Source organism: Chanos chanos, chromosome 4 (assembly GCF_902362185.1).
Source record: "Chanos chanos chromosome 4, fChaCha1.1, whole genome shotgun sequence".
Taxonomy (NCBI): domain Eukaryota; kingdom Metazoa; phylum Chordata; class Actinopteri; order Gonorynchiformes; family Chanidae; genus Chanos; species Chanos chanos.
In genome coordinates, this window is record NC_044498.1 from 22,483,321 (window position 1) to 22,507,301 (window position 23,981).

Genomic DNA, 23,981 nt, shown 5'->3' on the forward strand with positions numbered 1-23,981 from the left:
GAACAGTTAAGTCTCAGTTAAAAGGCAATGCCAAACTAAAACCACGTAGCACGTGCCACATGTTATATTTTGACAAAATAACAATGATAAAATTAAGTCAATAATCAGCAGACTTGCACACTTCAAAAGAAAGCTTTAATTAGAAAGTTATATACACACTGTGGAATTAAATTAACTTTTATATAAATATTAAAATACTATCTTCACACCCACTGCAATGTACAGAGGAAAAATGGTGACAAGTGCAAAGCACTAAAATCAGGGGGAGGGATAACTGATTTCTTCAGTAAACGCTGTACAACAGCGTTCAGGACCCAAAATCAGTTTGCCCCTTTTGCCATTCCGTAAATATGGAAACAGAGAAAAGAAAACAAATTAATATCGAGGGTACTGAGAATTTTAAATATAATACAGTAATACAGTCACAGGAAAAGCTTTGGGAGGAAGAGGTATGGACATTCTTCAGCTGAGTCTTCAGAGAAAAAAAAAATAAAACAAAACAAAACAAAAAAACCAAAACCCCCACACCTCTAAAACTACACAAGACAGTGTTGATGCATAGAAAAGAAAATGTAGTAAGGCCATTGGGAAACATCTTGATACTGTGAAGCGAATGAGACGGTAGAAGCGTATGATTAAAAATGAAGACAGTCATGAAATATACACGTCTTAAGGCAGCATCACCTTTTTGCCTCCAGTTTACCATGCTGACAGGGGAGCAGGTCACAGATATACAAAAATAAAAACAGAAGGGACTTCAAATCATACACATAACTTTGCCTTTCTACCATACTGGGATACTGACAAAGCAAGAAAAAAAATATATAATATGATGTAGTCATTGAATTTTAATTGTCCAATCATCAGGCAGGGAATATGTCACCATAGCCAATACCCACAATAAACTCAAATCAACACAGAATGTATAAACATGAGAGAGACAGTCACAGTGCACAGTTATTACCTATTTACTGCAATATGAATGACTGGGTAAGAGTTCAAGGGCATCACTGGGAGTTACGATGCAGCAGTATTATCTATCTTCATTCATATATATATATATATATATATATATATATATATATATATATATATATATATATATATATATATATATATATATATATATATATATTAGAAGGAATAAGGTTTATATTATAACTCAGTTATAAAGAATGGTCTATTGGTTCCATGCGTGGTCTCGTCTCAGTTTGTGGTCTGTGAAGGTGCAAATTGTTTGGTACATCTCCATAAACATAAGACAAAGAAATGAGAGATGGGCTAAAATAAAGCTGGAGTATCCTCTTCCAAAGATACATAAGCTTCTAAAGAAAAACAGGAGGGAACAAACAATTAAAAAGAAAAACTGCTTTAAGCATTCCCAATCAAACAAGCACACAATGTGAAAGATACACATACACACACACACACACACACACACATACACCCTTACATATATATACACACAAATGAAAAGTCCTGTCTGATAGAGTGTACAACACAAATCACTTTTGTGGAAAAACATAAAAAAGGCAAGTATGTTAAATTACAGTTCTATGTAAACCAGTTACCTCATGGGTCTGTGATTGTGTGTGTCAATGTGAGGGTATGCGAAGGCGTGTCTGTGTGTGTGTGTGAGTGTGTGTGTGTGGCCAGTGCTTCCATTGGACATCCAAGAGACACAAGCTCTGTACATAGTGCGAACTTCATGCTTCATTTTGTGGTGTGCTTCTGTAATGCACTTGCACATTGAAATGAGAAAAAGAACAAACAATGCACAGAACATGCAGTGTAAAAGGGAGAAGGCCTGTCCCTATAGCAAATAATTACTGAAAACACTCCTTACTTTTAAGCAAAGAAGTGAATACCACTTCTAACAAAAGAGGGACAATGACCAGCTCTTTCATACAGCCATAACCTGGTTTGCAAGCATTAATCTGCCATAGCCAATGTTTGCAAAACATCTAGATAAGCATTTTTGTTCGAATTACACCCAGAGGTGTACATCAGAAGACATGGTCAGAGTTTAGTATGTTTGTTTCTATATAGGACTATGTCTCATACATAGCATCCATTAAACTGGTTTCAGGGCTTCTATTATGGTCGCTCTGGTGGGATGAGATGACAACAGTGGACGGCTGGGGCCCAATCTTGGTGCTCCATGTCAGAGAGAGATTGTGGGTAAGGAGAGTGTTATTATGTAATGATCCCTTGCTGTGGTTTTGTTTTGTTTGTTATTTTCTCAGGGCGGGAGTAGGGAGGGGGTGGCCTCAGTGAGAGAAGATTTAATAGCCATAGTCCTGGTTAGCATCGACAGGCAGAGGGTGCTGCAAGTTGGCTTCAGGCTTCCTTTAGCAAAGGAATATCTGCAAATGGACAGACAGACAGGAAGGAAACATTAGGCAACTGCGCCAGCAGCATCATTACTCTGTGGTCACTGTCTGTGAGATTTCCTGCTGCCAAGACACTGACTTAAAACAAATAATGACTCAAACTCCATTAACTCTTCCAGGAGACCACAGACCTGATAAGCATGTAAGCATGTAAATAATGTAAGCTTGTATTTTATATTGCGTATATTTGTGAGCTTTTCTTTCCATATAATTCATCTGAAAATGTTTACGGTTAAGTTCTGTATACAAGTTGCTGTGTCTGTGAGGCGCGTGGACATACCGTCACCATAGTCTTCTGTGGAGGTGACAGACAGAAGACTATGCTGGTCACTGCTCTCTGAGTCCTGGTGTTGGGGGAAAGGGGCTGATGCACCAGGCTGCTCAGCAGCCCAGGAGGAGGAAGAGGACGAAGAAGAGGAGGGCACCTGGTGAACGAGTACGGTCTCTGCGTGACGTGAGGATGAGGACGTGGAGGGCAGGCAGTGTTCGGCTTGAGAACGTGCCAAAATCTGACTCTCCTCTACCTGAGGGCCCTCTGAGAGCACGATCTGCACGCGGGACTCCAGTGGAGGCACCGCAGCCCCGCCTCCGCTGCCATACACTGCCTCCTCATAGGACGGCAGCGACACCTGAACGCCCTCCACCACGATGGACGACGGCTGGCCCGACACGCCCTGCTCACGCCTGTGTGATGAGAAATGAGGTTAAGAACACACTACTGCTAAAGAGACGCATGCTGATATGAATGTGTGAGAGAGACGTCAGAGAACTGAACGCAGGTAATAATACTAGAACTTCAAATCACGCAGTGAAATCATACTGTTAACTAGCAAGGGTGGTGTCATCTCAGTTTAGTCTCAAGGTTTAGTCTCAGTCAGACTCAGGTCTGAGAAGGTGCAAATTGTTTGGTACATCTCCATAATCATGGACAACAAAAAAAGCATGAAAGATGGGCTAAAATAAAGCTGAAATATCTTCTTCCAAAGACACATAAGATTCTAGAGAAAAACATAAGGAAACAAAACACAAAAAAACTGCTTTAAATTTAGCTGATGAATTTCAAAAGAACTGAATCACACTGTTCTGGAGTAAGAAGTGGGACAGGTACAGTTTCCACCAAAGTGGACTGGAACAAAGTCTCATGAGACTTGTGAGTCAGGACCATCCAGAGTTTAAATGAAATCAATTAAAAAAAACCCCAAAAAAACCCATACTGTTCGTGCTGTTCACATGTCAAACATGGACATACAGAGTCTGAGTCACAAATACAGGCTGTCACTACATGACTGATTGAGCTGTCAAAGTGGAAGGATGTGGTGTCTCACCGGCTGTGGTGGAAGGACTTGAGTTTGGGCTGGAGCAGCACAAACAGAACCACCAGCAGGAGGATGAGAGCGACAGAGCTGGCCGTGGATGCCACGATGGAAAGGGCAGGCATGGCTAAGGGAGAGTGTTCTTCCTTCCCTGAGAAAGTGAGAAGAAAAGGGTCTTAGGAGGACATCCAATGCGCAGACACAGCTGCAGTCATAACGCAGGCATAATCACTGGGGACACTCACTCAACACTTCATTTGATCAGAAAAAAAAAAAAAAAACAGTGAAAATGTTCAGGACACAGAAATGCATTTGAGGGCAACAGACTTGAGAAAAGGTTTTTGTGCAACAACTAGAGATTTTCAGCGCTGCCTAAATAATTCAGGGTTTCTTGAGTGCTCAGATGTTACATTTCTCTGATACTCACTTCAGCCAATGCAGCCCCAGTACATGAGTTTAACATTACAGCATTTGGCAGTGACACAAACACATCACACAGACGGGCCGTGACGACGGTGGCTCTCGGCTTGTCCATCAGCGGTCATGCTGCATTAGTGAGAGGGGAGCAGAACTGACCTTGGCTCAGGTGACAGCTGATCTGCATGGCTGAGTCCCACTCGCCGTTTTGACAGGTTCGGTACTTGTACTCCCCCTTCAGGGCGTAGCCCTCATCGCAGAAATACTCGATGACCGTGCCGTGTGTCAGTCGGTGGCAGGGAGACGGGTGACATGTGTAGCCACCATTTTCTGGTTCACTCGGGGGCTGGCAAACTGAGAACAGCAAAGAGATGGAGTGATTTACAGTGAGCTTTTGACAGTTGCATACACCTACAAAGTCTTCTCTTTTATCACATTCACTATGTCCTGTCTATTTTGACAGTAACACTAACAGCTGCTGAATTGAGAAGGAACTTCTCTGGAGCCGTCAGGTTTAGAGTCAGGACCAGCGTGTGTAATGGGAGAGGAGATATAAGGCCTCACCGTTGCTTTTTATGCAGCGCGGGGGGTCAGCAGACCAGTACCCTGAGGCATTGCAGGTGATAGTGGCTTGGCCATCCAGGCTGTAGCCCTGGTCACAGCTGTACTGCAGCAGAGTCCCAGAGGGAAAGGAGCCACGGTTAGTTTCTGTCAGATTCCCCCAGCCGTGCTGTACGCTGGAAGGCCTGGGACAGCCTGGAACATCAGGGGAGGGAGTATCAGCATTAGTGATCACCAAGCACACACACGCTCACACACACAGACACATGCAAAGCTTTCTTAAAGAGGAATAAATGAACAGCAAATGTGCATACATTGGCTGAGTGCCCTTCTGTCATAATGTCATATAAGTGCATGTCTTATTGCTACAACTTTACAAGCTTTATTATTTATTATGGTTTTCTTTAGTTCAAACATCATCAGAAACAATGAGCTATGACTATACAGAAAAAAAGTTAATTTGAAGTCACTGAATCGACTGATATTAATTTTACAGTAGATCAGAGCATCTTTTAGGATCAATGTTTATTAAGAATCCTGTCTTGAAACACTTTGCCTCAGGCCACTTGGTGCCTTTAAATCACTGGTTCAGGTCATTTAAGAAGAGAAGCTACACAAATAAAGACTAGATAAACAAAAGTCTGCTCAATGACTATTTGTTGGAAAATGGGATTACACAATGGCAGAGTAAATTCTGCCTTGTTTGGTCAAATATACTCAGTCTATCTGAACACACACCCAGACACAATGTTCAGCTCTGCAGCACTTAAAGAACGCCATGTTCTTAGTCACTGGACTCCTGCCCTTCTGCATACCTCTATGGCAGCAGGCCAGAGCATTTTTTCATTCATACACAGACACACACACATACTCACTCTCGCGTGCACACTCTCCTGCACGCACACACACACACACGCGCGCACACACACACTCAAACTCACATTTACACACTTACACTCACACACATTCACACCACAGGGCATGAGGGTGAGTTCAGCTTGTGGCACATGCAAAAACACATTTCCCGTTTTTAGCTGGGACAGCAAAACACACAAGCGCCCCATCCTGGCAGGGAAGCTGTGTTTGAAGGACCCCTCTTTTGCAACGTTCCTAAATCTGTGCGCTCAACATGCCTTTAAGCTGCCATTCAGAAGATTACAGTGGGCCTAACTGAGAGAGTCCCTCTCCTTTTGTTCCCACACAGCCCAGGCTTCCAGGCTTTGTGTTAGCCACATTGTGTCACTCAGGTAAAAGCCCCAATCACAGAAAACACTGATCTTTACAATCCACCTAAACTAATGCGCAGACAACATATTACGTCACTGTATCCTGCCTGTGTTTACGGGATTTTCTATGGAGCAATGAATAAATGTTAACTAAAGCATGAGTGATCTTGGTTCAGCTAACAGAGAGAGTTACATGGATACACCGGGTAAACAGCAAAACATGCTGGATTAGGCCAGGGATAGCTCTTTCTAAATTCACAGATATACCGTATACATTTTTAATTCATAGGTTTTACAAGTCTATGTTTGTAGGTCACACTCCTCTATTTACAATATAAACATGTGTGAGATACGGTACTTCAATCCACTTGTACCTTCAATTTCAAACCACCCTGCTCGGTCCTCTCAGACATCTACTGCTCAGATTGGTTGTGGTTGTGTCATGCAAATGTTATTTGCTGCATCTAAAATGAGGGAGGACCTCAGCTTCAGTGTGAAATAAACACACACACACACACACACACACACACACACACACACACATATATATATATATATAAAAAATGTATGTATGTATCCCACTGGTTTTAGTGACATAGGCTCTTGGTTTTTTTGTTTTTTTTTCCCCCCTGACTAAATCAAAGGAAGGGATGTGTAAAGGGTAATGGTTAGGTTGAGATCTTGGTCAACCTATACTCTGGAAAAACTTTAATTGCATAACACTTCAACAAGCGTAACCAGCCCTTAAACCCTGTGTTTTTAGCCCCTGCTGTATTATAACAGAGGGATGAAGTTGCCTACTCTCTCATTTTGTTCTTTATTTGCTCTGAGATTCTCTGAGTCACTCAAATGAAACGAAACAAAGAAACAGGAAGAACAGAATGGCAGGTGCGTTTCTGACTCTACATAAGAACATTATTAACTCTTCACATCTGAGGGCATTCTGGCAAGATACAATGGAACCGCATATATGAGACATACCAAGCAAGAACACTTGGCAGGGAGAGACAGTCCAACAAGGGACAAAGTACGGTAGCCTATCTTATCAGCTGATTTCCCTACTGTACACCACAGTCAATTATTAAACTGTTTCAAAGAAATCAGCTCAGCCTGCATCCCAGTTAAATAGCGTATTATATGAATCGAGTTTCACATGGGACGGTGAAAGGTTTCAGCGTCACTTTTCTGACACCTCCTGTTCCTTTGGTTACTGTCAGAGAGATGAAACTGTAAGTTAAAACTGTAAAGAATGTCAACAATGCCCACAAGGTAGGAGGACAAAAATAAAAAGAGTACAGCAGAGCCAAACAGGTTGATGAAAATTCCTGAAAACACCCAGGGGCAGCTTCAGAAGAAAAAAGAAAAAAACAAAAAAAAAAAAAAACAAAAACAAAAAGGTTTTGCATATTGGCTGAATCACTCTTTTCAAATGACCTGCTCTAAACTCACGAAGTTTCCCTGCTGACTGCTGTCCTCCATCTGTCGCTGATGCTACTGCTAAGAAACAGCAGATTAAATCGCAAATTGAAATTCTAATTATCCATCATTACAAGTGCATATGTTCTAAAGCGCATCACATTGTCCTGATCAGTTTAGTCTGCAGCTGGTTAGTAGGGTCGTGACACAATGGATTACTGAGGGAGCAAAAACATTTGCTACGCTCAGTGATAAATGTTTTTGCTGCAAATCTCATTCGGATTGGACAGTGTGTGGTCCCCCCCCCCCCTTTGTTTGTTTTCCTATTGTTTTTTTTATCTGATTCCCTCCTCTCTGACCCAAAGGGATTTTATTCAAGCAGTAATCTGTAGAGTAAGAGGCCCACAACTCTACTGATGCTTGCATTGTTTATATGGTGCTTTGGACTGGTTGGTTAGGGAGGGGGCAACATAGGAAAACTCATTTCATACTCAGCTGTGAGTCTGCTGGTTTTAATAGTCGATCAACTTGAAATGTGTGAACAAACGTTTAAACCGTGTTGAAAGAGCTTAAAGAGAACAGCCCTGGTCAAAACACTAGCTCCAACATGCCTCAGTATTTTGGATGTCAGACCCCACCCGTAACACAGCGTATCACATGACTCAGAGAGGGGAACGATACGAGCGCGTCTTTACTTCACTGCGAGAGGACACCACATCACAACGCTCTTGTTACTCCTGTCTCATGTTTCTCCGAACTTGAAACAGTCTGAACAGTGCACACACTGCCCATGAGAAGGCAGAGGCAAAAGCTTTTCCCTATGATTATTTGTGTTTGCCCTGGGGGTTGGGGGCGCTCATAATTATACACACACGCACACAAACACGCACAAATACATATGCAGACATACACACAGACGAAGAATACACCAGAAGAGCAGGGAATGCTCTGTTGGAGCAGGAGATAGGCTGTGGGGAACACGGCATGTTCCTGTTGAAAGGGTGACGCTCCCATTGGTAAAAAGAGAGACAGAGAGAGAGAGAGAGAGAGAGAGAGAGAGAGAGAGGGGGGAGGGGGCGTTGAATGTGGACTACAGGTTTACACAGGCATGTCTCAGAGAAGGGAACAGAAAAAAAACACACACACACACACACACAGACACACACAGGGGAGAGAGAAATCAGGCAGGCTTGGCTGACAGCCTGAGGCGAGCCCTGACACAATCACCAACAGAGACAGTCAGAACAACACAGCCTGGGGCTCCACACTCGACAGCCCCAGAACATCAGAGGCATAACCGCAGAAAGGCCCATTAATTAGAGCTCAGCAATAGACCACGCTTTTCACACAAGACAGCTGTTCAACAAGTCCCAAAAGGTGTGTCTCACACATATACACGCTCATACACACACAAACGATTAGCATTATCACATCCTTCAGCACAATAATCCATAGACCTCTTCAGACGCTTCCCGTGACAAAACCGATGAATAAACGGCCCAATTGCCTTTTAGGTAAATCTTATCTCTTTCGTTGAAAGAAGCACCTCAGGCTGGCTTTCAAGGTCTACTAGAGCGTAGCAGTTTTTACAGGTATTCTCTGAGAGTTTCATGAGGGGCTCATATCAGCAGCATTAGTTTGTATGCCACACCCAAGCAAGCATAAACAGGATGTCCCAAAGACTCCAGCTCCTGTCCATCCCACGATGGTTTAAAAAAAAAAAAAAAACATTAAACAGAGCTCCACGTGCTGCCATTGTGTTTTCAGAACAGAGGACGTTGGCTGACAGACTGGGACGACAGCTTGCCCTCATAGATGCATTGAAGAGAAGCCTTCTCTTTTATTTTCAGCTCTGTAAAAGGGCAGAGGAAGCCTCTATTGTCCCTTAACCCTCTGTCACAGTGAAAGGGGCAGATGGGTGTGTGTTTTGGTCTGGGTCATGCCCCCCACCCCTTTACCCCCATAAGGACAGCTGTGTGGTATCAGTACCTCCCCTCTCAGCTTTCTACCAGACAATGAGAGGCTCAAGCAGCACACATGCACACTCTCTCTCCCTCTCCCTCTATTTCTGTCACACTCGCTCACACACACACACACACACACACACACACACACACACACACACACACGTCAAACCACTTATGGACACCAACCCCTCATGCAAACAGGAATGAAGGAACAACAACACACTTGTCTGTTTGCTGCTGTTGAGGTCGCGCCCACGTCAGGAATTCTCTCTCTCTCTCTCTCTGTGTATGCATGTGCATGCCTGTGTGTGTGTGTATGCCAGCATGATGGATGCATGGTTTGGGGGGTGGGGAGGGAATAAGAGATGGTCTTCCTGGACTTGTCTGCAGAGGAGAGATATGTTTTTTGTTTCTGCAGCGTAATGCTATGCTGTGCAGTTCTCCTTAGACTTCAGGTTTGCTCTCCCACAACCAGAGCAAAACAGACTGTCAGTTCTCAGGCTCCTCAATCCAAATTCTAGAGAGAGAAATTTTCTGTGAGCCAAAGATAGAACTAACACAAACAGCAAAGCCTACAAAGTTAACCTCAGACTGACGGCTTTAACCCACACCAACACCCAACAGTTCTGCCCAAAAGTCATTTCCAGACAAATCACACCCACCACTTCTTCACTAGAGTGGGCAATAACAATATGTGTGTGAGCAGCAAGGGCTTTCCAAGGTGTGGTGGAACTGTTCAGTCCATTAAAAAGTGAAAGATCAAGGGGGAAATAAGGTAATCTACAAACTAGTCCAACATAAGACCAGAGGCTGAACTGTGTCAAGCAGGAGTCAAGGAGAGATAGAGGTAACACAGAAGAGTGTTGGGTGTGGAGACACACGGAGACATATTACTGAGGTGCTCTGACAACAATCCCAGTAATCTTGGTCATTTAGAGTTAATTTTGTTTGAATATGTACTTACATGCAGTAGGTTACTTAAGACAGTCAAAGAAATTCTCCTTCTCTTTTCTCTCCCTCAGTGGGGTTTGACTGCGTAAGCGTGAAAGTGTGCCGACAGTCTGCTAGCACTAGACACTCGCTACTCATTTGGATAATGTGCACATCACCATAAGGAATGTAAACAATCATTTTGTTTTGATCCCTCTATGTCCAATCCATGTCCATCTGCCTGTGTGTGTCACGCCAGCAGCGATGAGAGGGCAGGCCCATTCTGTAACAGGCTTCAGGGGATCAGCTGTCAGTTCACAGAGAGGATGCTGGCAATGCTCAGTGAAAAGGCCAAGTCAGGCCCAGTAGGAGAAATCACACAGGCTATATGACAAAACAGAGGGCTGCCACAGGGCTGAAGCTGAATCGCCTCTAAACAGGAAGATGACCATGTCCTCTGCTCATCAGTAGACGTCAGCTCTCATAAAACCCTGTTACATATGCCCTACATAAGTAATAAGTCACTGCATGACCATCAAGTCACTGCATGTTAGATGACAGCGGCCAAATTTCAAACACATTGCCGGGGATGGATATTTGGAAATGTCCTTGTTGCAAAAAAGGGAAGAACGTTTGATCTAAACAAATGAAAATGATTGCGTCTGACTAGTTTCAACCAGCAATATTTGTGTGTGAACGCAAAAAATTTTGTTTTAATTTCCCCCCACCTCTTTTGTTCACACCATGACTCACTGCGAAAGTGATGACGACAGAACATTTCACAAGGGAAGTAAGACATGCTCAAACAAACCTTACTCGCAAATGGACTTTCTCAAGTGACACAAAGACTCTCACTTTATGTCTGTGTAGATACAGTAATTATGTGCGTGTGAAAAAAAACCCTCAGAGTAATTGGACATCGCTAACAACAACTGAAACTAACGGGTGCCTACACTGGAACTGCGATGCATGAGAAAGGTCTCTGGAACTCTGAGAAAGGTCACGCTGCAGGGGGGAGAGAAAGACAGACAGAGAGAGAAGGAAAGAAGGAAGACGAAGAAGCAGGAAGAAGAGAGAAAAAGAGCAAAAGAGAGTGAGCTAGTGATAAAAACCACATTTAGAATCTCATTAGTGTGAGTAATTTTCCCCGTTGCCAATCTCGTTGCACCTAAAACCCTTTTCCAATGATTGCAGATGAGACAAGGACCTATTAAAGTCACCGAGGATTGTTTTGGGACTCCCTGGAGAGTCAAGAGTGATGTCTATTCCTACGGTAACCCAGCTGAATGAACTTCACTCTTGTTGTACTCAAACTTCAAGACAAGAGAGACACGATCAGCATCTTATGACCCCTTTCACCTCTTTTTTTTTGGCCTGTTTTGGTCTTGGCCTGGAAACTAATACCAGACACACATTAGGCTGAGCAAGCTGTGTCAAACTCTTGTGAAATGGCTTGAGCGCTTTAACCTAACCCTGTTTATGTGAATCATTTCTGTACCTGTTTAAACAGCCGCAACCACAACCAAATTGTCCTAACGACATTAACTACAGTACCATCCAGGTGCAAGAGTTAGCCTGCTGCACTTTATTCTGACACACAGCTAGCTTTCATTAACCAATCTAATAAATAGCACTATTAACCATAAAACCAGTTTCCCTCATACATTCTTAATTTTCCTACTCATTTTACTAAGCCTGAGGCATGAAGCCCCTGCAGGGTAATTGTTTAGCCCTGCTGCATTGCTGCTCGTCCTTTCTGTAGCAGGTCATTAAAAACAGCCTGACGGAGTGTATGGTACGTTAACTGCACCAATCAAGACCAAGCTTGACCCTTTCCCCCCTTCCATCAGGCAAGAAAGAAATATTGTGTCTATGTGCAGCTGTTAAAAGCTGATAGGTGGAGTGGTGGGCAGCCAGCACTAATGTGTCTGGCATCAGCTGGTCTGGTCTGACAATCTCCTCACAGCTCATAAGAAACACTGCCATTTCAGCCAGCACAGAAGCACCTCCCCGCTGTGCCCCAGGCCTCCCACACCTCGGCCCTGGCCCCCTGACGTACAGAGCAGAAAACACACACACAGAGAGAAGAACAGACACACGGAGACCTAGTAAGAAATGCTGCATCAGATTTGCATATCTGTTCTCTTTAACCAGAAGGCAAATATGCACATTTTAGCAATTGCCCCAAGTGAAAAACAGGTTTTGAGGTTGCGTGTACCCATTTTTCCGTCTCCCTCAGCTTTGTTTGCAAACTTTGTTCTAGCCACTTGCGGAAGCTGTGCAGCTTAAAATGCACTGTTGACTGCACCACATATGGAGAGGTAATAATTCACTGCTACTTTGCAAGACAAAAGTGAAACTACTTAGAGAAGGTCTCACCACACGTGTGCGCGCGCACACACACACACATACACAAAAGTACAACATGTATCTACACTAGGAACAGGGTGTGGTCCTGTTTTAGGAATCTGCTAGAACCTTCCCTGGCATAAACAATTCAATCAAAACCATCACAGCTCAAAGGTTTCCCCAGTGTCCTGCTTTGACAAAACAGGACAATGGGGAAACATGGACAATGCTAACAAACAGACAACTACAAAAGAAACCTTTGACACTGCTCCATACACAGCAAACATCGTACGAAAGCAGAGAACTGAATGTAGGGGGTGGGTTGTTTAGGGAGGGGGGGGGGGGGGGGGGGGGGCGTGACTTCACTGGTGGCTGGCAAGTTGCTTCCCTTTTCTCACAGAGCCTGAGACATCCACTTCAAGGCTTTAATACTTGCAAACACAAAACCTCTTGTTTGTGTTATGAAAGCCTGGCCTTCTTGCTCCTCTCCTCCCAACCTCCTCTGTCTCAGAAACAACACAGTTAGTTAGTGATATAGACAGGTTGTTAGTTATGGTGTAAGACTTGTCAGTGAAGGCCTTGATTCACTGAGAGACACAAGAATGATTTATTACAGCTTGGTCAGCATGGGACAAATAGCAGGTTTTCCCCATGGTTTCACCTTGAGTTCAAGATAAACCGCTATTGCGTCTGAAAGAGACGCAAAAACGGGAAGAACAGATCAACCAGACAAGGAACAAACTCTAGCTTTAATCTCTGCTTCCTCTTTCTGACCAATGCTATTCCCAGAACTCACACACACAGTATGAGATTAGAAGTAGCGACTGAAGTCCAGTTCAGATTTACAGTCAGTACTGGTTATCCCATGTGACAGCACATTATCACCCAAACCCAGCACCAACATACCTGGTTCAACAAATCAAGGCCTCCATGAGAAGGAGCAGGGGGGAGTTTGGCTTTAATTTATAAATAAGTCTCCATCAAGTTAATTCCCAAGACATCTGTGCGAGGAAAAACTGAACAGTATCCTTTAGTTTTAGTTCTGCAATGCCTTCGATTAACCTACTTACTACTGTCCTTACTGTCCATTTGGCAGTGTCTAAAAAAATAATCAGCTTTGCTTTGAACATATGAATGTCATTGATGCTTCTAAAGTAAGACAACAAAACAAGGTAGCCTACATGTAGTTTGTTCTCTGTTCTAAGTACCATTTAATTTCTATATGGAATGGGGCTACGAGATCCTGTGCAGTTAAAATGGCATTTATGAATGTTAGATTTCATGGAAATCTGTAGGCTTACACCTGGTAATCGTTGAGGGGATTACAGTATGTGCTTAAATGATGTATGCAGGGTGGCGATAAGCTGAGAGAAAACAAATACAGGAAGAGGAGCATAAAAAAAGCAGTCGATGAAAGACGCATAAATAAAATGAAAAATGGATTTCAATTAACAAACTAACAGACACACGAACACACACCCACACCTACACATATACATACATATGAAACAAACAAACCAACTAATATATAAACATATATAGGAACAGGGCAAAAGAAAATATATATAAATAAATGCACAATACTTTCCCCCTTTTCTTGTACGTGGTGTAACAGTTTCAACTGTGCATAGTGCAGGCTTCTGACGTCCCACTAAACTAGGATCATACAAGCTGGAATTCATGTACACACTTACACACAGAGAGCAAATTAAAAGGCATTCAAGGGTATTCTATCACTTCCCTGGGGGCTCACAGCTGTGGTCCAAGGTATAACCAAATTATCAGGACCAAGCTGACCACCCCCCATCCCTCCAACTCTTTGATATGCTCTCTCTCTCTCAGACTCAGTTATTATATAAGAGGATCCAAAGACAGCCATGCTGCATCTCCACATACGGGTTACGGCAAAGGGAGAGGCAGAGGAATGCTCAAAGTACTGCTATTTTCAGATGCTGCATCAAAAATCCAAATCAACTGAAGGTTTTCTGCATGTGCACCCACTTCCTAAGAGATACCATGCTGTCGTGCTACAGGACCGCAGAAACAACACAACGTCCCAGCAAGGGCATCTGCCACTGTGTGTGAGTGCCACACACTGTGGAGGGCTGGCTGGGGGAGGGGTCACACACCGCAAGGGAATGCATACAGAGAGTCTACTCGAGGCAAAGACTTAAACACACATGTGTGAGAGCGCGTGCACGCACACACACACATACACACTCTTCCTCCTAAGAAAGCCGCCCATCCCCCCCTACATTCACATTTACATACACCTCTCTTCTGGAAACAAAGCCATTATGCTGTCATCCCAAATACAATATTCATAGTCACTGCTTTGTTTTATGGAAACAACAACAGCAAATCCACAAAGCCAGATCTTTCCCTTGCTGTCATAATATTGAGGCAATTTGAAGTGAAAAGGAAAATGGCCAGCTGAGCTGATAACTGTTCTTTCTTTGTGAGTCTCATGATCTTATTTGCTAAGGAGAGGCTGAAAAGTCAAACACAACTGACTGGCTTCGTATTGTCGCACACAGCGATATCATGAGCCTAGCTACTAAAAGCCTGTACACCGTGACACGCAGGATGACAGCTGACTGGCCAGAGAGGACAGGGCTCTGAGGATGACATGGGTAGGAGGGAGAGGATGAAGATTATGAAAGTCTGTTTCACTCACCTGACGCGTGGCCTCTGGGGATCATGCTGAGGAAGAGGAGGAGGAGCACAGACACAGCCAGCCTGTTGGCCAGCGAGCAGAGGAGCGGTGCTCTTGTCTCAGATGCTACCATTCCATTGCACATCTTTTATTCCTGCGACACACACACCAGCGTCCTCTCAGGCTGAACCTGGGGGGTAAACACACACACACACACACACATACACACTTCATTACAACTTAGAACAAGGGCAGCCTTGTTAACAGCATCTGTATTTAAGAAAACAAAATAAAACAGTGACTTTGAGGATATCTGAATTTAACGCTACAAGCACAACATTCAGCCAAGATCCAACAGTGTTTCACTGAATATTTCGGGACCATGGCTGAAACATTCTGGGAAGTTAGACACTCTGAATCACTATTTCTCCAACAACACATAAGAGAGCCAACAGTCAGACCAGAGCAGGGGTGGGAAGTGATGGTTAAAGGTCCTGCAGCGCGCAACTAGTGGGAAAGGAAACATCAGTTTCCCATAACAATCTAGAGCAAGAGTCTGAAAGCAGGGGGCTGAGGAAATATTTGTGGTTCACTCTGAGTTAACCCGTTTTTATATACACACAAACGCCTACTCAGATTCATGGGTAACCCAGAGTTTTAATGCCATAACAACAGCTCAATGTTAGAGAGATAACATCAGAGAGAAAAATATAACGTTCAGCATCATTACACAAATGAGATCCAGGTGCCAGTGTGCTGCTGGGTAAGCAATCTTCATTTGTCAGCATTCCCTTCGACAGAAGGAAGGCTGCGTGGTGATTTTTTTCAACAGACCTAATGGTTTTAATCATTAAAGTTGTGGATGGGAAAAAAAATCAAACCACAGTCATCAATCCATCAAGTTTGGTTAGTATTGCATAACATCTTTTAAGTAATGTCAGCAACATAAGGGCACAAAACATGAAGGGCAAGCAATAGTTGATAAGACGATCCTTAAAAGATTAACCGCTGTTTTCTAAAAAAAAAAAAAAAAACACCTTCAGATATCAGGTGTGTGCAACACACAACCAACACAAGATAAACCGTGTGAACGACATTCTGAAGAAAGGTGCAAAACTTAACACATTTCCAGTCTGTTGCATGGTAGAGGGGGGTACAGATAATTTATCAGCCATCAACCAAATGAGAAAGTATTAACTGCAGTGGCAGTAAGGCTGCAATACCACTACACCTTCCATATTCTTGTTTGAGATGGAACATGGGTACATGACGCAAGCTCCTTGGCAGAGCGTGTATGCCTGCTGCTCCACACCATACAGGCAGCAGCAGGGGAGCGAGGCATGCCACATACCAGCACCATGCCACCAGAGTGCCAAGGCACTGAATCAGCCGCACAATGCCAGGCCCAGAACAGACACTGCTAGGCATGGTTCTGCACAGATGGGACCTGAGCAGGATGTCTCTTCAGCACACAGCACAGAAAGACACATGAGATAGCTGCACAGAGCAATTCTTCTGCCATGCTGGCTCCCACTTGTAAAGATAAGTAAAGGGGGGAAAAAAGTTGTTAGCAGAGAAAACTTGAGCAGAACAGCTCTATCTTCCTTCCCATTCATAAATATTTTTTAAGCTTAGATAAGGAGCTCTGGTTGACATCAAAATTGATTTTCAGGCACAAGAAAACAGAAGAGTAGCAAACTCAAATTTGATTAGTCTAACTACTAATACACATCACAAATTAAATCGACGTATCATAACTCCTCAGTGGGGGAAAGAGACAGAATTTGATCAGACAATGTATGTGACCGTTTTCACTGGGAACATTAAAACAAACTGAGGACTTCTTACTGTTTGCTGTATAAATAATACACTGAAAGTCCCAGGAGTGGTATGAGACTTAACACATTTAGAAAGTGAATTGGTTTGATGCTTAAACTGAACATTACAAGTGAGCCTCATAAACAATACCATTCATTAAATCAATATTAACAACATGAAGAGTTAAATTATAATGTTACATGCCCAATACCAGGGATAGGTGTGGAAAAAGTTTATAGCCTTGTTCTATTAAGAACCATCAAGAAATTGCTGATGTGGCAATATTGTATCTGACCAATGATACTAATCTGTAAAATATACTGAAGTAGATATGATGAATAGAACTTACATGTAATCATATGAGTTGTGGCTGGAGCAACTGATTACATAAATTTCAGGAGCTTACTGATTTAATGGAAAGAAATGCCACAATCAGTCAGTCAGTTGCCATGGAAACATCTAGACACAGCACCAGAAAGTCCAGCCAAAATTCTTGTCATAGAGTCAATTCTCACTCTATCTTGCCAAAAAAGAAGTGTTCAGGCTTCTTCAGACAAAAAAGCTCCAGCAAGAAATATGTAACTGCTGAGCTCTGGCAGCTGTCTGGGGTTCCTACGACCTCCGACGGAGAGAAGCTGGGATTGGGAACAGAGGGGCTCAGTTTGGCAAAGAACGGCCACCAGGAGACCGCCATCTGATAGGTCTGTAACTAATGCCATCACAGATGCCTGGTGTCCCAGCAAAAGAAGTGTTCCAGAGGACAGTGAAGAAAGGCCTTCTGTTATACTGCATTTCCAGCATCAAGTCCTTCAGGTGTTTTCTTTGTTTTTTTTTAACTACATACTTCATCTCACTGTACAGACAAGTATGAGAAGATGAGAAGTAGCAAATTATTAGCTGCATTCCTTCCTTAGACAACTGAGATCTGAAACAGAATGTGTGCCCCTATATCAAAACTCGACTGGGACAGAGAAAAACAAAACTTTAAATCAAGCACACTCTTCATTGGATACTCAGATAATATCAATCTTACGAATTCTACAAATCCAAAAAGAACCACCTTTAAGCGCGTTTGTCCCTGCTACAGAAAGAAAACCTCGAATAAGTACAACCGAGCCTGCTTACAGTAAGCTACAGTACGTCAATAATGCGTCACACTGCGTTACTCTTAATGTCACGTAAATCAGACTCAACAGGGAAAAAACTGAAAACAGCGCAGAGTCGTAACTGTAACAAACTTCTTAAACGTTATCGAGTATTACATCAAGTGAAAAAAATCCTCGCCAACAAGCTCTCAGCCAAGTCACACGCGCCGACACGTGCAACTGTCCTGCTGGAGGATCTGCTGAAACAAAGAGAACAGTACTCAGAGTGCCCGACGTAAATTACTGTACGCAGACGAGGTGAAGTTTGACTCGAATTTAGAGCACATTTCTCCCAGTTTCTTGGAAGAACATTAGATTAACTCTAACGCAGGAGGCCTTAAATCATTAATTAGACCAACAAACCTATATTAACGAAACACTGTACGTTAACCATATTAACGTCAACTCTAAGAAAACGGGATGCTTAGACACCGGCGAAAAATGAATCCGGGACAACACTGTATTATTGTTGTGAGGTAGTATGTTATACAAATACTGTATATATAAGAGTACACATAATGACTTCATAACTGGATGAAAAGGATACCTGGGGCCACAAAAGAGTTCTATCATATTCTCCTACTGTTCGGGGGAAATGACAGCTTTGTTCTTTTTAATCCAGCGAGCATAGCCCCAGTAGTTTATTTCACAAGAAGAGAGTGTTCAACAAAATCATCCGGGCCAGGCTAATTCAGCAGTTCTGTCAGCTGATGTTAGCTATTCCTGATATATAGTATACTTTTATTTTGAATTTGGTATGCTACCGTGCGAAAGCTAACTTTTAGCGAAATCACATTGTTGTATAACAGGCTGGGAGGGTAGCAAATACTGTACTTCAATTTCACATAACAGTCACGGTATATTTTGTGGCACAGTAGCGTTAATAAGCGATGACAAGCGGGGCTGAGCTGGTTAGCTACAAAAATATATGTTGCACGGAAGAACCTTGTGACTGCCTTTCCTGAAAAAGGTAGCTAAGACATTTCTACGTAGTAAACGATTATATTAATTATGTAAACCCATAAACAAGTAGGGTTGCAACCAAAAGGAATACGGAGGCCCGGAGCTCTATGGCGATGAGAACCTTCGAAGCTTGAATTTAGCTTACTAGCCAACAGTTGCACGCTTGGTAAGCAGCATTCCGACAAAAGCTCTCTAACCAGCGGATTTTAGCACTACAACAATGACATTCATTGTTGCCAACACAGTAACTAAAGTTCCGCTTTTTCCATTAATTCTGTTGGCAATTAATTTAAACTGTATCTTAGTGGAGTGGGTTGCTAATAGGACGATTTACCTGCGTAATTCTCTTGTAAATTGAAACAGACATTTAACCTTGGCTAGCAAACTTCAGACCTTAACACCACCTTGCCTTCCTGATATACCTGGCAAGCTAACATTAGCCAAAAAATAACTATTATATGATTCTGCCCACGACTTCAGCTTTATCGTCACTGTATTTCACTTGCTAACGTCTGCTAGCTTGCTAACTGGTCATAAAGAAAAAGACACGGGAATCAATCTGATGAAGTTAAAGCCCTTACCACGTTGAGGCTAGCTGAAAGCCCTCTTCTTCTTATTTACTTTCGGGTCATGAAGCTTCTTAAACGTCTTGAAATATCATAGAGTGTTCATTCAAATAAGAGACTGAAGTAATTTCGTAGACAGTGTTTTGTCTATCCACGTCAAAGTCATATGTAAATGGAAACTGTCTAGCTAGATAAAAGACTACAAGGGAACTCTACCAGCTGCCTCGCTCTCACATCGTCTCCATGGGAATGGTGAATAATACAGGATGGAGGTGGAGTTTATGTAATTTACGCATAGTGCTCGAATCATAGACAGGATAGACAGATCAGCTGTTGCTCGATAATGAAGCAACCACAGGGCATGTTACTTGAATCTAGTGTTGTATTTTACACAGAGGACACACATCGCCGATGTCACCCATTTTTAACATTAACTTAATTGTTTATTGCGAATATTAATCGTAACTGGTTTGGGCGTAGAGTTCACATTCACCTTCCTCATTTTTAACTAAGCGTATACTGAAACATTCTGTCAAACATAAAATCATTGCCTTCTTGTGATCTACTTGTTATACGGTCAGTATCTTGACTTAAGAAGGGCGATGTAAATATCACAGATGATGCGTGTCAAGAGTGTGATCAGTAGAACCTCTAATCTGTCAAAACGGTGTAGTTGAATGTACAAGGATTGAGGGCGGATTTATGCGTGGCTTGACGAGTGCATTCCCACTCTCGCACAGTTGTCCAACAGAGGGAGGCCGATAGTACCAAAATTAGTGATGGAAGAAGAAACTTTGCGGATCACTGACACAGTGAACATCCAGTTATGCTATTAAAAAGAGTCATCGTTTTAAAGCTTTCAAAATATTGCAGGTCTCTGACATCTGGTGGTCAACAAAAGTCAGTGCAATTTTTTGTCTGTGGGAGATCATGATAAATGCATGACTTATAGGGAACAATTTATTTAATTTTTAACTTGTAAGAAGAAGAAAAATTGGTGTAAACCAAGAGACTGCTTCATTATCGATAGTATACACATATTGATCAACCTTTGAAATCAAATATCTCTTTTACAAGGGTCCAGGTTTTGTATTCAGTAAAACAGCCCCCCTCCCCCCATGGTATTTATCTTTAGTGTTACCTTCCTAAACATATATTTGAAAGTAGCAGTACTGTTTTAAGGGAAAGCATCAGTTAATCCATCAGGTAATACAAACCCTAAAAAACAGTGGTGCCCATTAAGCTTAAGTTTTATACCCACTGTAAGCAAGAGTAGGAAACATTAGTCTCTTGGATGTTTTTGAGTGTTTGCTGAGGTGACCTATGTAATCATACACATGACATATGCAGTTTAATCTATAAGAAAATGAGAAGACAAGCTGTTTCAAAACATCATTGTTTTTAAATTCAACCACTTTTATATGACTAAAGTGAATGAAGATCTCACAGTATTTCAACTTAAGTAAATACAGACCAGTTAAATGTCAATATTCCTTTTTTCCTGAAAACTGATTAAAAATTCAGATGTGAAGTGGTATCTTCTATGTTTTCTTATGTCTTATCATTATTAGTGTTAAGTGTCTGACTCAGCTGACACATTTAGGACCTTTAATGCTGCACGGTGAGTGAAATAACAGAGTTAGAATGCCAAAGCATGTAATGTAAGTTTTTTTCAGACAAGGCAATGTAATGGCCAAACTGCTGAAGAACATTGAAGTTCATGGTTGTCTCCTATGTGATGTGTTGATGTCTGAGGGTCCCCTTCTTCAGATTCTTCCTCAAACACAAACACTCAGCAACTCTGCTATGATGAAACACAATACCACAATTTGTATTATTACAACCCCTATTTCAGACGATAAGTGGTCACATGTATTAATGGCATCAAATGTACATTTTTTAATGTGCATGGTGCTAACATTTCACAAAGTTTAAACGTAGATATTGCTGTAGACATACAGAAATGTCTGATTTTTCATCAGATCAAAATACATTTTTTTCTGCTATTTCTGCCTAGCATAATATCCTATCCTATTGGTAAAGACCATCAGGGCAGAAGAAGGCACATGAGAGACTGGCTGGCACACTGAATAAATCTAAAGTGTTTACTGTCAGAAAACTTACTCTGATTTACAGTGGCTGAGAGAAACATCTCAGAAATAAATGTTTCAGTGTGAAAACCCAGACGAAAGACACACAAGACAATGCTTGCATAACAATCCACTTGGTCACTGCCAGACTTTCTTCAGTTGTTTTTCACTACTGGATATGCATAGCCACATGGTTTAGATCTGGTTTAGGTACTTTTAGAGTGAAAATTCTAAAAAAGAGATCTGTCAAAGTTTCAGAGTTTCAATCTCACATGACCTAAATGCACTGTTTTTCAACAGTTCGTCATTGCTGCACATTTGAAATCTTTACCACACATAAAACAATATTTTCCTTCCAATTTATTTCCATTCAGATATACAACTCAAAATGAGTTTCTCATTTACAGAGAGAAAAAAAGGGAAAATTAAAACCACAGAATCTTGGCAGCTTTTCATAAGAGCTGTTTGCAGTCTGAGTCTAATCCCTCTGTCTGAGTGGTTATTTTGAAGGTGAGAAAGTGCTGTCTGCACAGGATGGGACCCATTGTGCTAATGGTTGATCATTATCTTCAGTGTGATATTTTGGAGAAATCAAAAGAAAATACCCCATTGTTTGATGTTTTTTGAGGCTATCTTTGTGTGGTTAGTGTGTTAATCATGCTCACTTGGCTTTGATCAAAGGGAAAGAAATGATTTTTTTATGTGTTATTACAAATAAAAAGACACAGAATTTGGGGGGTATATTGAATATATACCCTGATCCAGGGACTCTGCGGGTACCCATTTATATAATTTTATATTACACGTCACATTATGGCTTTTATGATGCACATGGTCAGTGAGGATGCCTTTTTGTTCCATTTATACCTGACACAGGGTGCACAGCTGGAAAAAGCCTGAAAGTTGATGGTAACATCTATTTTAGGCAGTAAAACAGTAAAAAAAAATCTGCTCTCTTAAAGCTATTAAAGTATTTTTAAAATTGCTGTATAGCTTTGAAATAGCAGTAAAATTTTCTGCACACAGTGAAAAGTATGGTAATTTATCCAAAAACAGCCTTCTGGATGTCACACAGCTTCAATACACATCATCCTTTCTGTCAGTCTTCCATTCTTTTGGAGGCATTTGCTTCTGTGTAGACCTAAGGAATGGTTCCACTCATGCTGAGATTTGATTAAAAGACAGAACTAAAAGATACCATAATCCTGTTCTTCATATCCTCTGACTCTCAATGGCTATTAATACAAAATAAAGGAAATCAAATGATTGCATATTTCATGGTCATTCACAACAGTATTTTGCATGATCAAGACTATAGTCTTGTCCAGGCTTTGACACAATGACATCACTCCTCTGTGTTTTTTTTTAGGTTGGAACCACATACAGAATGGCTTCTGATAGAGAACTTTGAACTGAGTTTGTATATTGAGGAAGTCGTTCAGGGCAAAAACAAAATGTTGATGACCAAATTCAGATGAGATAACCTTTCATGGGAGGAACGAGAGAGTACAAATGTTACACAGTTTTTAGAAAGTAGTTGTAGAACGCAAACAAATTGTACATGGGAAATACTTTTACATAACCTCCTTTATTAAATTTTGGTAGGAGTATGAGTGGACAACAACATTGTGCTGCCAAATGTAAAAAAACCCCAAAACAAACAAACGAACAAAAATAAAAGTAAAAACAATGACAAAACTGGTCAGCAAGGATGAAAATAGCTACAAAAAATAATTTACAAATTATGGCTTCTATCACCATGAGTCATGCATATGTTTGACAAAAGTCTATAATCTCAAAATATTTGGGGCTCAAGTTAAACTGATCCCGCCTAGCAAAACAGAACTGTACCCTTGCCCAAGAATGCAATGTTTTTTCAAGCTATGTGTATTCAAGGTGGTGAGTCCATTAGAACCCTTTATGCCGCTTTAGGCCCGTCCTTCAGTGGATGCCACGCATTCACACCTACTTACCATAAAACGCATGCTGAACAATGTAGTCTGTGGGCAACATGCGCAATCGCACCAGTGCCAGCCGCCGTTTATTGCCGCACGTTCACACGTCCTAAATCTCTTTGATCAGCGTCATGCAAAGCACGGTCAGGTCTGTATAAATTGGGATGTGCGATGGGATATCACAACTACGCAAATCTAAACTCGAACGAGTGGACG

The 23,981-nt window shown here is 41.9% G+C and overlaps 1 protein-coding gene across 1 annotated transcript; it reads right to left on the bottom strand.

Moving 5' to 3' along the window:
• Positions 1-1,421: 1,421 nt before the first annotated feature.
• On the bottom strand, positions 1,422-19,960 carry susd6 (sushi domain containing 6). The gene is made up of 7 exons (XM_030771492.1): positions 19,736-19,960; positions 15,250-15,418; positions 4,688-4,879; positions 4,283-4,477; positions 3,719-3,857; positions 2,674-3,077; positions 1,422-2,366 (listed from the first exon to the last, which is right to left on the bottom strand). Exons 2-7 carry the CDS (start codon positions 15,371-15,373, stop codon positions 2,341-2,343), a joined length of 1,080 nt encoding a protein of 359 aa, XP_030627352.1. The 5' UTR covers positions 15,374-15,418; positions 19,736-19,960; the 3' UTR covers positions 1,422-2,340.
• Between the last annotated feature and the right edge of the window lie 4,021 nt (positions 19,961-23,981).